Source organism: Molothrus aeneus, chromosome 2 (genome assembly GCF_037042795.1).
Source record: "Molothrus aeneus isolate 106 chromosome 2, BPBGC_Maene_1.0, whole genome shotgun sequence".
In the NCBI taxonomy this organism is placed as follows: Eukaryota; Metazoa; Chordata; class Aves; order Passeriformes; family Icteridae; genus Molothrus; species Molothrus aeneus.
This window is the reverse complement of record NC_089647.1, coordinates 16,026,487-16,039,246: the sequence shown is the minus strand read 5'-3', so window position 1 is coordinate 16,039,246 and position 12,760 is coordinate 16,026,487. Positions and strand designations below refer to the sequence as shown.

The 12,760-nt window shown below is 38.5% G+C and overlaps 1 protein-coding gene across 3 annotated transcripts in view; it reads left to right on the top strand.

Annotated features, from left to right (window-relative positions):
* MAP3K7CL (MAP3K7 C-terminal like) overlaps positions 1-12,556 on the top strand; it is a 30,415-nt gene extending 17,859 nt beyond the window's left edge. For all 3 annotated transcript variants that reach the window (XM_066568663.1, XM_066568649.1, XM_066568655.1), the window contains 2 exons: positions 1,314-1,429; positions 11,817-12,556. In XM_066568663.1, coding sequence (XP_066424760.1) covers positions 1,314-1,429; positions 11,817-11,997 — 297 coding nt within the window. In that variant the 3' untranslated portion in view covers positions 11,998-12,556. The remainder of the gene's footprint in view (positions 1-1,313; positions 1,430-11,816) is intronic.
* The last annotated feature ends 204 nt before the right edge of the window (positions 12,557-12,760 follow it).

Genomic DNA, 12,760 nt, shown 5'->3' with positions numbered 1-12,760 from the left:
ATTATTTGGGTGGCTATATGAATGGTGCTCTTGCTCATCCACACTGAAATGCAATTAAAAGCCTTTTTCTAGGGATTAGATTCATCAAGTATTGGCTGCCCTTCCCCTGGGTTCCCAAAATCTCCAAGATCAGGGAGAATGAAGCAATGTGCTGTGAAACAATTCTGCTGCAGCCGTTTTAAATTTAGACTATGGAATATGAGTGTCTGTTAAAATTTCAGTGAGGAATCACATACCAACTACAAGTACTTGCAAGCTCCATACATTACTTACATCTGTGCTTTGGGTTATGTCTGAAGCCAGCTCACCCTGTCTCCTGAACAAAAATGTTTTCAATCTTTGTCTCTGAGCATGTTTAGTAAAATTTAAATTTTCAGTTTAGACTGAACAAAGGATTACAAGATCATAAATAGGAAAAGTCTGCCTACTTGGGCTTTTCTTTTCCTAATAATGTCATTAAGGGAATATTATACTACACAGAAGAGTCAAGGTAGGACAGCAAGAAATGCAAAACAATCTACTAATATTGTGAAAGGCAATTGGGTGTTATTTAAATGGGCAGTAAATTAACTATTTTAAGTGTTTCCTTTTACTTCAAACAGGTGGCTCAAGCATGCTATTTGGAGTTCATTTACAGTCAATAGATTCATGGCTAATAACTTAAAAATACTTCCTGAAAGTGTTATAACCAAAATGTGACAGTCAAATCTGAAGCCTGAATTAAGATGCATTCTTTTTTAAGGAGCAAAAAGCACCTACATTTAACCAAAATGTATTTTCAAGAATTTTGATGATTTTCAAGAATTTTGATGAAGATTTTTGGTTTTATTTGCCATATTTATTACACTCAGTATGCATTGAAAAAAAAGATGATGTTGGTGCAATGATGTCAGTTCCTGGCAGTGTAAAGATGTGTGTGATAGGTCTGATCAATGCATCAGCTTTAGCATTTCCATATCACTCTAGCTGAAAAAGAGGGAGGCAAGGGAGAAATTCTTCTTTGAAAAATCTTCAGGGATGTTTTGCAAAGCTGACAAGGAGAGTCCTGAAAATTCTCACAATGTTTGAAGTTTTACACATATGTTTGAAGTTTTACATATATTCTTATGCAGGGAACTGGTTTGGGTTTTTTCCTTCCTTGAAAGGCCATCACTAGGAATAGTTGGCCATATACTGCAGTTAAGGGAAAAAAATTCTTTAGGCATTCTCACAGGAATTCAGATAAATATTGTGTCTTTCAAAATATGTGAGGTTTAAACTAATATTTCATTCAAAAAACAGTGGGGTTTTTTTTCTTCTTCTTTTTCTTAAAGCCTCTGCCTCCTTGTCATGACTCTAAGGAATCTATGCAGGTGTATAAACAGCACTGCAAAATAGCAGAAGAGTACCACGAGGTCAAGAGAGAAATTGCTCTGCTCGAAGAAAGAAAGTGAGTAACTTTCCCAAAGGATTTACTGTCCTACATTCTCTTTGCAAAACCCTGTTTGAAACATGAAAGCTTAACATTGTATTTTCTGACCTTCTATACAGATATTTTTATATATGTATATACTTATTTATACATATATTATAACTGTGGCCTTCCAGTATCTGAAGGAAGCCTAGAAGAAAATGGAGAGAGACTATTTATAAGGGCCTAGAGTGACAGGACAAGGGGAATGGCATCAAACTGAAAGAGAGGGCAGGGTTAGATGGGATATTGGGAAGAAATTCTTCCCTCTGAAGGTGGTGAAGCCCTGGCACAGGTTGCCCAGAAAAGCTGTGGCTGTGCCATCCCTGGAAGTGTCCAAGGTCAGGTTGGACAGGGCTTGGAGCAGCTTGGCCAAGTGGAAGGTGTCCCCTGCCTGTGGCATGGGGTTGGAACTGGATTATCTTGGGGGTCCCTTCTAACCCAAGCCATCCTGTCATCCCATGATTTCATGCCTCTGCCTGATGAGCACAGTAGAGCACAAGTTGGCCACTGCTCTACAGGATCAGCTGGGGCCACCAAGGGCTGTCTCAGTTCAGCTTTGTGGGTGTCCCTTAAAAGCTTCACTGACAGCGTCCAGGTGACATAACAATCCAGTTCATCTGGTGTAGGTTCCTTTTCAATTTTAGTTTTTTCAATAAACACTGCACACTTTAATGAAGAACAAAATAGATCCTAATTTAGGCTTAGAATCCTTGACAATATTAGTAAACATGTTTTTGTATACACTGGTTCAATATACATTGGCATTTCAGGTGTTCATACCCAAAGTGAATAAGCTGGAGGCTTTTTTTCTTGTCTATGGCCTGTACTCATAGCCCTGTCATCTTTTGCCTGACTATTAAATGGCAAAGTGCACTCTGTGGCTGTTGGTCCTTTTCCATAAGAAACCTGAAAAAGAAATTCAGAGAGAGCAAAGAAGGTGAATAGTGAAATCTCTGCCCAGCTGACCCTGCGGTTCAGCCAAGTTTGCATCCATGGGAATCTTCAGCTGCAGAAGCAAGAGGGAAACTTGAAATCCTGTAGTCTTACAAGACAGCCAAAGAACTCCCTGAATCCAAACTATGCAGGGTAAGAAAGTGAGATGTCTTTATCTGGGTTGCTGGATAGAGCCACAATATAGTTAGTTTTTGCCTAAAGTGTCAAAGCTAGGTGAAATTTCCCACTGCAAATCCCCTTCCACTGAAGGATCAGTGTGGCACTCAGATGCTGACAGACTGGAACAAAAGCTAAAAAAGATGATGTCCAATATCATGGGAAAATGTATTTTGCATTTGATTCATATTTGCAGTGTTTGCATTTGATTCACCATTAATTGAACTTGGCCAATCAAAAGTAATTAGTATTTTTAAAAAGATTAGAAGATAAGTAATTTATTTTAAATTTGCAATGATTTTTCAAATTTGGTTGTCTGATATAAGCTGCTTACATATTTAGCAATCAATTCAGTGGAAACCATGTGTCTTTGTCTACTCTGAAAATCCAAGCACAATATAAAATATTAAATGATTGTTTAAGTGCTTGACTTTAGATGTATAAACACCAAGGGTAGACTTCAATCATTTTGGTTTTAGAGTCTACTAATATAAATCCATCATTATTATTATTTTTATTGGCACAACCCGGAATCAGTTATGCCTATTTATGAAGAATGCTTGGAGCCCATGAAAATGAGGCATTCACGTATGTGTTTGCACTTTCTGGAATAAAAAAAAATTGCTGCTTGAATGCAATTTTTTTATCTATTTTTAGCTAGTCTGTGGTACTAGCTAAATTAGAAATGGTTTGCTTCTTGAGAATGGCAGATACATGCACAAAATTATTTAAATGAACTCACAATTATCCTAATCAACCTCTAAGCCCAGAGGTCAGCCTCTCAGAGGTGCTTATCTTGGATGAATTAAAGGCCTTCCGGCTGGCACTTTCCTTCATTCCACCAGTGGATGTCAACAGTGGAACAATGTCAGGAAGCTTCCACCGCTGCTGTCTTTGCTGAACCTGTTCTGGGAATTCCATGCCCCAGTAAACAGATGTTATGAGTGGCTGTATAAGGCAACGAATGGAATTATATTATTGAGACCCAGGTGTACTTTCCAATTACATATTTGTAGCCTTTTGTTCACGTGCTGTATAGCTGTGAAATGCCTAAACATAACAAATATCAGGGCAGCACCTTTCACACCTCCCATGTGTCTTAATCTGAAAAAGTGATCCTACAGCATTGGGATCAAGCATGTTTAATTTCATCACAAGCTGCTGCACTGTGGTTGCCTGATTTTGAGGTTTAACAACTGCAAGTACAAATTTAGGATATGTTTCCTCCAGATGTGGATTGTTTATAACTCCTTCCTCCAAGTAGATTATCCATTTTGTAGTATTTTGGAGCGGGTCTCATGCCTTCCACTATTGTGTATCTTTCCTTTCTGGAGCAGTCTGGTTTTATTAAACCCTCCAGAAACTAATTGGGACCTCTTTACCACATGGTTTGGTTGAAATTGCAAGGTGGATTAGAAAGTTATTAGGACACATGTAACTTTACATGTTACATGTAAAACACATGTAAGCAAACAAACCTGAACAGGACAACCTTGATTTTTATCTAAAACTAGATAGAAAAGGAGTATAAGTGTGGAGGCAAAGGAATAAGCAAGAAGTAAAAGGGAGTTTTGCTCTCATGTTCACTGATTTATGTCTAAAAACATTCTCAGCACTTACAGTAAGAGAGTTAAAAGCAGTTTAGGGACTAGCATATACTGAATGAAAAGTGGATTATAATGGCTTGGGTGGCATGCCATGTTTTGCATTGTGTGTGTACATATAAGTGTATAATAAGTGTATATATATATATATGTATATGAATACATGTGTATATTCTTATATATGTATACACTTATATATGCACCTTATAATTGTGGCCTTTCACTAGCTGAAAGGAGCCTGCAAGAAAGATGGAGAGAGGCTATTTACAAGGGCATGTAGAGATAGGACAAGGCAGAATGGTTTTAAACTTATAGAGAGTAGTTTTGGATTGGATATTAAGGAGAAATTCTTCCCTGTGAGGAGGTTGGAGCACTGGAAATGGTTGCCCAGACAGCCCTGGCTGCCCCATCACTGGAAGTATTGAATATTCCATTTTAAAAAGGGAAGAATGCTTTCACTTGTCTAAAAAGTCTGATGAGATGCACAAGTTTTTAGCCTCAAAACCAATTACAATCAAACTGAAAATATAGAGTCTGCAATTTTCTAAAATTTGCCCCTGTTGTGGGTTTCTTCTTCTACATTTGAGTTTGAATGTATGGAAATGAAGATTCCCAATTGTCTACTACACCTACTATCTATTGTCTATTTCTCTTAAATACTATTTTGATAAAATGGACAATGATCAAGCTGCATCCCTTGTAATGGGAACAAACAGCTTTTATATTGTTTTTCAGTGTGCATTTTTACCAAAGGCAATCACAAATGCTGTTGGATGGTAACCTTGCCAGTGCTCCCAACTTCTCTCCACAGATCATTCCAATAACTCTCACCTGGCAGTTTCTGTACCTGTGGTGCCTGTGACAGCGCATACAGGATGCTGAAGGCTATGACTGACAGAAAAAAGCAGAAAATGGATTGAGCAAATAATTTTTATTTGTTGGCTAGGAGGAAGAGATAATGTTAACCTGACAAATATCTGTACAGGTATTAGAGCTTTTTAGAAAAAAAAAAAAGTATAGAGTTAATTCTACTTTAAATAATTTTTGTTCCAACCTCCAAAGTTCAGTGTAACCTTTCCTACATGAAATAATATATTTTTATATTATTTTATAAGACATAGAAAGTTGTAAACCATTATTTTAACAATAGTTAAAAACATTTAATCTTTTACAACTTTTCAAAGGCTTTTACTTCTGCTTAGCTTGATGTGTAATGTGAGCATCAAGTACAGCCAAAGTAAAAAATCAGTGAAGTGAAATGACTAGGGTTGCTTTTCATCAAGGTGAGAACAAACTTACTTACTTGTTCTCTTTTGTGCAATATAGATGGCAAGAGAATGTACTAGGCTGGCAGTGGGAGAGAAGATGACAAGTATTTCACAGGAAAATGGGAAACATGAGAGAGAAAAAGAGGTTGTAGTATCAAAAAAGGGAAAATCAAAGGACAAAGCAAATAAAGATGGGTAAAGAAGTTACTCAAGAATAAAAAAGGAAGCAAGAATTTGAAAGAACATTGGGTAGATTTTTTTGCTAATTTAATCATAGCTTTGTTTGCTGTCTTCACTCACACTCTTCACATTTATGCCAGCAATACGTAGTACAAGGGAAAAAACCACTCTGGAATGGGAGACATGATTGAAAATAAAGAAAAGGGTGTGGAAGCGAGAACACACCACATTTAGGGCACAGAATGTAATTTAATTTATGTTCCAGAAACACACACGTATTTCCATAACAGATGGTTTTGGGTATCTAACTTTGGGTGAAAGGGATGAGATGGCTGGTTATTTTGAGCACTTGTTATATTGCTATTACTAGATAATGACCCTGGATTATGTAGTTAAATATTAGAGTTGCCATGGTTGCTAGCTGTATCTTATATTCTTAGCACTGCATGGTTATCTCTTTTTCCTCCCCCAGACAATTCTAATATAACTCTACAGAAAATATCATTTGATCACCACCTGGTTTAGGATCACTCGTTCTCTTGCCCATGGATATGATTTCTTTTCCTTCTTTTACACATTAGAGTAGACAGAGAATCATGGAATTGTTAAGATGGGAAAAGACCTTTAGGATTATCAATATTACCAACCACCAGCCCAGCACCACCTCCCTGTTCACCATTAAACTGTGTCCTCCACTGCCACCTCCACATGTTTTTTTAACTACTCCAGAGATGGTGACTCAACCACTTCCCTGGGCAGCCCATTCCAGTACTTTACTAACCTTTCAATTAAAAAGTTTTTCCTGATATCTAATCTGAACCTCCCCTAGCACAACTTTAGGCCATTTCCTCTCTCCCTGTCCCTTGTTCCCTGGGAGCAGAGCCCGACCCTCACCTGGCTGCACCTTCCAAGGGAGTTGTGGAGAGTGAGAAGGTCCCTCCTGAGCCTCCTTCTCTCCAGGCTGAGCACCCCCCCACACTCCTTCAGCAGCTCCTGGTGCTCCAGACCCTTCCCCAGCTGTGTTCCCTTCTCTGGACACACAGCAGCCCCTCAGTGCCCCTCTGGTAGGGAGAGGACCAGAACTGGACCAGAATTCAGGACTCGAGGAGTGGCCTCATCTGTTCCCAGCACGGTGGAACAATCACTGCCCTGGTGCTGCTGGACATGCTGTTGATGATAAAATCCAGCATCCCAGTGCCCCTCTTGGCAAATGACATGCAGTGGAGATGACTGCTTCATTTTGTAGGAGCTTTTCATATGTTTTAGCTTGCTCTCATGACCATAGGACTGTTTCTATGCTTTTTGGTCCAGAGGATTTCTCCAGGTACAGTTTCTTGAGTGTCTTTCCCAACACTGTGAAGACAAGTAGTTTTCAGACTTCTGGGTACTTCAGAAAAAGATTGGTGTAAACCTTAAAGGCAATGTTTTAGCTCAATAATTTTCCCATTCTAGACCTGTTTTTTTATCATCTCACATGTATGCAAAATATATGTTACTTGCCAAATACTAGAAATTAAATTACAGCTTTTCTAATACAAAGAGAGACCTCCTCTTCTAGAGGAAGTGTTCTTGCCTTTGGGAGGTCCTTTCCAACTCAAACTATTCTGTGACCTTTTATTTGTTGGCATCTGAGACACATTTTCATTTATGTTAAAGCAAACTTTAATATCTTTAATGGTGGTGTTTTTTAATTAATTAGTAGACTTATGCAAGGACAATCTCCTCAAGACAGCAGTTACCTTGCAGGGTCTCATAATTCCCCTGATAGGAAAGCCATGGCAAATGTGGGAAGAGAAAATGACCTTATGGCCACCAGTACACAGCAGTTGTTGGAGCAGATACTGCACTGCCACAGATGCATGATCCTGAATACCTTGTTCACAATGGGGAAAAGGCAAATCTGAGTCTTTGTAGTCTGGAAACTGTTTTCCTTGTGTCCAGTCCGTCTCTAAATACACTTATCTCCAGACAGATTTGTCTGCTTACTCTGTCACTTTTCTTTGTATTTATTCCTTGTGAATATGAGTGTTGAGGAGCTCTGTTCTCTGCATGTTTAGTCATTAAGGCCAGAACAAGAGAAATAACTTCCCTAAGACAGTGCTGTGTTTTTCTCCTGCTTGTGGTTGATGGGTTTATGATGCCAATCACTAATGTTGCCTCCCAAACCCCTCCCCAAAAAAGAACACTTCAAGTACACGTTACAGATTGGCTCAAAGCTTTGAGTGCCTCAGCACTAGTTTGGAAAATACCTTATCAATACTGTTAATATTTAAACTTGAGGTAACCATTAACAGAAAACACAGATTACACAGTGCTACATCTATTTATTAAGCATCCACAACAAGGTCTAGATGGTGCAAGAGCTTAGCATGGTGTTCTTTAACCTCTGAAAGCTAAGTTCAAATCTAGGATTAGATCAGATGTAAATGTTAGTTACTGTCCTCATCCTTTTGTGAGCTTCCTAAACTACACCATTCATAACATTTAGCAATTCCCTGGTAATCTAATTTTAGATCTGTGGCAGGCTGACAGTATTAGCCTGAAACATCACCCTGTCCTGTAAACAGGTGTTGATCCTGATGGGAAAGGACTAAGTAGGTTCTGCTGACTCAGAAGTGGGCAATTTTACTACCTCAGTGCAAGGAAACTGCTTTCTGTGAGGGAGGTCCCAGAGTGTGGACTACAGCAATGAGTATATTTTGATTTTAATGCATTTACAGTTTGTTTGATAGAAATTCTAAATCCTGGGGAGGGGGGAGGGAGTTATCTGTGCTGCTTGAGTATTACTGGAGAGCAGCATGAAAGCCAAGCCTGCACAGAATGTCATCAAATCAGAACTGACCTTCATTACTGGAGCTGTCTGAGTTTGCACATTGTCTGTCTGTGCCTCTCCTGGCTCAAGTCCAGGAGAGTCAGTACCATTCCTTGTCTAATACTGAAAGTTCACACAGAAAAGGTTTACCTGCTTTTAAGATGCTGATTACCTAGTAGTGTGTTCACTGCATCTCCCTTTCAAAAAGCTCATGAGTGTAAGAAAAGTAAGGAAGAATGATTCTGAATTCATTTGTTTGGACACTTCTGTTTTAACAGTCTGTCATTTGAAAGAGCTTAATTTAGCCCTTCAGTCCAACATTACACCAGAGAATAATTGCAAAGAAATATTGCAGAAGTTCTTATTTGGTGTCCAGAGATAAGGTCTTGCAGAGGAAATCCAGGGAGAAAAAAAACCAAAACCAACCAACCAACCAACCAACCAATAAAAAAAAAAAAAAAAAAAAAAAAAAAAAACCAAAACAAACAAAAAAAAAACCAAAAAAAAAACAAACCCAAAAACAAACAAAAAAACCCCACCCAAACATCTGGAGTTGTAAAAACTCATTGTCTCTGAATGTATTTCTCACATGAAATCACTCCTCCATGGCTTCAGGCCCATGAATAGGAGCTGTCTAGCAAGATTGTCTTGACTTCTGTGAAAACTGGTCGATCTAGAATGACCCAGCCACAGAGAAATGAACCTGTTAGTGGCTTGCTGTGTTTAAAACTTGTACAGCTATATTGTGTTAAATGTAAATAGAATTTTACTGAGCAAAAATACCCTCTTGATGTTTCCTCTCAAAGGCCTAATTGAATGCACCTGTCACCTGGTGAAAGGAAACTGAAGAGGCTTTGCTGCAGCATAGCTGCTCTGCCATACCTCAGTAGTATAAAACAAAGCTATCATAAGGAGAATGCCTATATGCTGCCTCTTTGGCTGATTTTAAAATTCTGTAACAGCTGCCAACTCTTCTCGTTTTTTTTTTAATCTATGGGAAGCATAGCTGGTAGAAATGGCTGTAGAAATGAGGGTCTGTTCTAACTTGTGACTCCTTGAACTGCAGTAACTGTGACTGTAAACAGTCAACTAAACCATGGGCAAACTCTGCTATCACTGCAAGCTGCAGTAAAGACAGAGGAAGGTTAACCTGATCCTAAGTGAAGGCCACACAGAAGTGTTTTTCAAAAGCCAGATTTACAGTTTTGCTGCTCTACATGGTAGCTTTTCAGCTATGAGTAACATAAGTGATCAGCAAACACAGAAATGTTGTCTTTTGATGAATACTCTGACCTGTGGGAATAGAATTGCTGATCTCTAGGAATTTCCTGTCTGAAAGCACTGGTCTAGCCTGACAAGTGGGCTCCTTTAAGGACTGCAGTGAAATCCATCCACTATGAAGGCATGAACAACTTCCCGCTGATGATCTACAAGCACTGTTTTGACATGACTGAGAAATAAAGTCACAGGGCTATGAACAGTTAAAAGATTAACTAATCTCTGAGATAGAATGATCAAAAGAACCTTTTAGAAGAGACTTCCTGTAATGGGTGAATTTTTGACTTAAAGGGAAAAAGAAACCCAGAGGCCAGGCTGGCCTGGTGGGTGACTAAGGGGAGAGCAATTAGATTCTCTGTGAGTTACTCATGCCTTCAGTGTGTTTTAAGACCTCTTTTATCTTAACTTGTGCTGAGGTAATTTCAGTTGATACTATACAGGAAACTCCAGCTCCCGGCCAGCTCTGGGAATACAGGGCACTGTGTGACTCCATCCAGAAGAAATCTCAGCTTAAATCCTCTTGTGTCTGTACTTAAGAGGACCAGGAGGGGTCAGCTTTGCAGCTCTGCCTCAGCAATAGGGCTAAGATCTGAGTCTAAACATGTTATAGAAATATATATAGCTCAGATTCAGTGCCTACTACTTACTGGATTTGTTTGTAGTAGAGAAAAGGAAATCAGGCACACTTCAAAGAACTTACTGATAAATCTAACCAATTAAACAAAAACACCTCACTCTCTTTCAGCGATACCTGGTATCGAGAGAAAAATAAATTGTTATTCTCCAGGCAAAGTATTAGCAAGTCATCTCTAGGAACTTGATTCTCCACCGTGAATCGTGTGCTCAACTCTTACTGAAGTTAGAGATCACAGAATCATGCAATCAATAGAATAGTTTTCATTGGAAGGGACCTTAAAACTCATCCAGTTCCAACCCCCTGCCATGGGCAGGGACACCTTCCACTAGACCAGGTTGCTCCAATCCACATCCAACCTGGCCTTGAACACTTCCAGGGATGTGGCAGCCACAGCTTCTCTGGGCAACCTGTGCCAGGGCCTCACCACCCTCAGAGGGAAGAATTTCTTCCCAATATCCCATTTCCTGCTCTCTTTCAGTTTAAAGCCATTCTCTTGTCTTGTCACCTGTGTCAAGAGTCCCTGTCCATCTCTGTTGGAGCCCCTTTTGGTACTGGAAGGGGCTCTAAGGTCTTCCCAAAGCCTTCTCTTCTGCTGAACAGTCCCAAATACAGACACATGAGCACAGCATTTTTCAGGCTCGGTCACTGAACAGCAAACCAATCCAAGATTTTGGAAGCTTAGTCTTTAAGGTGTGAAAAATGTGTATTTTATGATTGGCTTTTCGCAAATATTAAAATGAATATTATATGTGTTGTGTTAGAAAGTTATGTTGTATTAATTTTCTTAAGTAGTGTGTTAAATATAGTTTTAGGTTATAACAAAATGTTAAAATAGAAACTATGCTATGTAGGATACTTTTTTAAAGAAAGGACTCGCAGAGAGATCGCAGCCACAGGACACCTAAATCTTTCAGAGAAAAAGAATTTATTGCCCCATTATCAGAAGAAATAAACTTCTTCCTGCCTCAAAGGCGCTGTTAGGATTCAGAGGAAGAAGTTGACACTGACCAGACAGAATCCTGTGTTTGAATGCAATTTATGCATCATGTATGAGGTGTATGAATGTACAACAGGCTATTATTTTTAAGGGTTAATCCTCTGTTAATGGGTGTCCTTTTTCAGGCTTATTTTGCCCAGAAAAAGGTACCCGGACTGTCCGTAACTCTTTGTTTCTATTGTCTCATATTGTCCTAATCCAAATTGTCCAAATATTTACTACTCTAATTATATTGCTATTTTTATAACCATTTTATCACTATTAAACTCTTAAAATTTGAAAAACAAGTGATTGGTGTTTTTCACAAAGGGAAAAAAACGGACTCTAAAAAATTAATTTTCTATGTCCTCGTTTTACACAAGTTCAAGTAATAAAAACTAAGTTCACAACACACAGCCCATCTTTGGCCTAACACAGGACAACAAATTTTTGCCTACTGCCATTTGTAATAATTGGGATTTTTTTCATAATCATCAGAAAGGAGCTGATTGCCAGGCTGGAGCAAGTGGAAAAAGAAAGCATGGATGCTGCTCGGCTGGCTAAGGAGTATGCACAGCTGACAGAGGAGAACCGGACGCTGAAGCTGGCCCAGACACAGTGTGTGGAGCAGCTGGAAAAGCTCAGGATACAGTACCAAAAGAGACAGGGCTCCTCATAAATCCCAACCAGCTCATGGGAGGCACTTCATACAGGAATGGAAAACAGATTTTAAAATAAAGATCCGTTGAATATGTTACAACGCTTTACTACGGATACAGAGTATGTATAAGTTTGAATTTGATTTAATGCTTGCCACCCAGTAGCTTAATATAATGGATATTTCATCCATTATATAATGAATGTTTTATTTCAAGCAACATAATTGAAGTTAATCTATCCCCATTATATGTTCTAGTGGATCAGGTTTCTTTTCTAAACATATTTTTTCCAATTTAAGAAGATATGGACACACTAGAAAATTATATAAATAGTCTCTGTGTTGGAAATTTGGATCATACTAAGGACTGGGACAATGTTAATATATGGAATACATGTATGTTAATTTTAGTTTGGTAAATTCTTTTTAAATTATTTTCCTCATGCATAAAGTGTTTGGAAGTTATCTTGAAGCAGATCTCCTCACTAGTAAAAACCATGTCAACCATACTTGATGTCAACTTCACACTGTTGTATAAAATCTGAAAAACTGCACAATAAAAACGGAAGTAAAAAAATTATTTTTTATCAAACAAGTGCACTGACAGTGACAATTTGCAAGTTATAGAATTAAAAGGAAACAGAAGAGATCAAAATTTCCTGCCTTAAGTGTAAAGATTACTTGAGTGTCTTTTTATTGTACTTTTAGGCATGCAAGAAATGAAAAATTAATATAAGAATCATAATTTCATCATACTTTCAACTGAGACTATGTCAGTAAAATT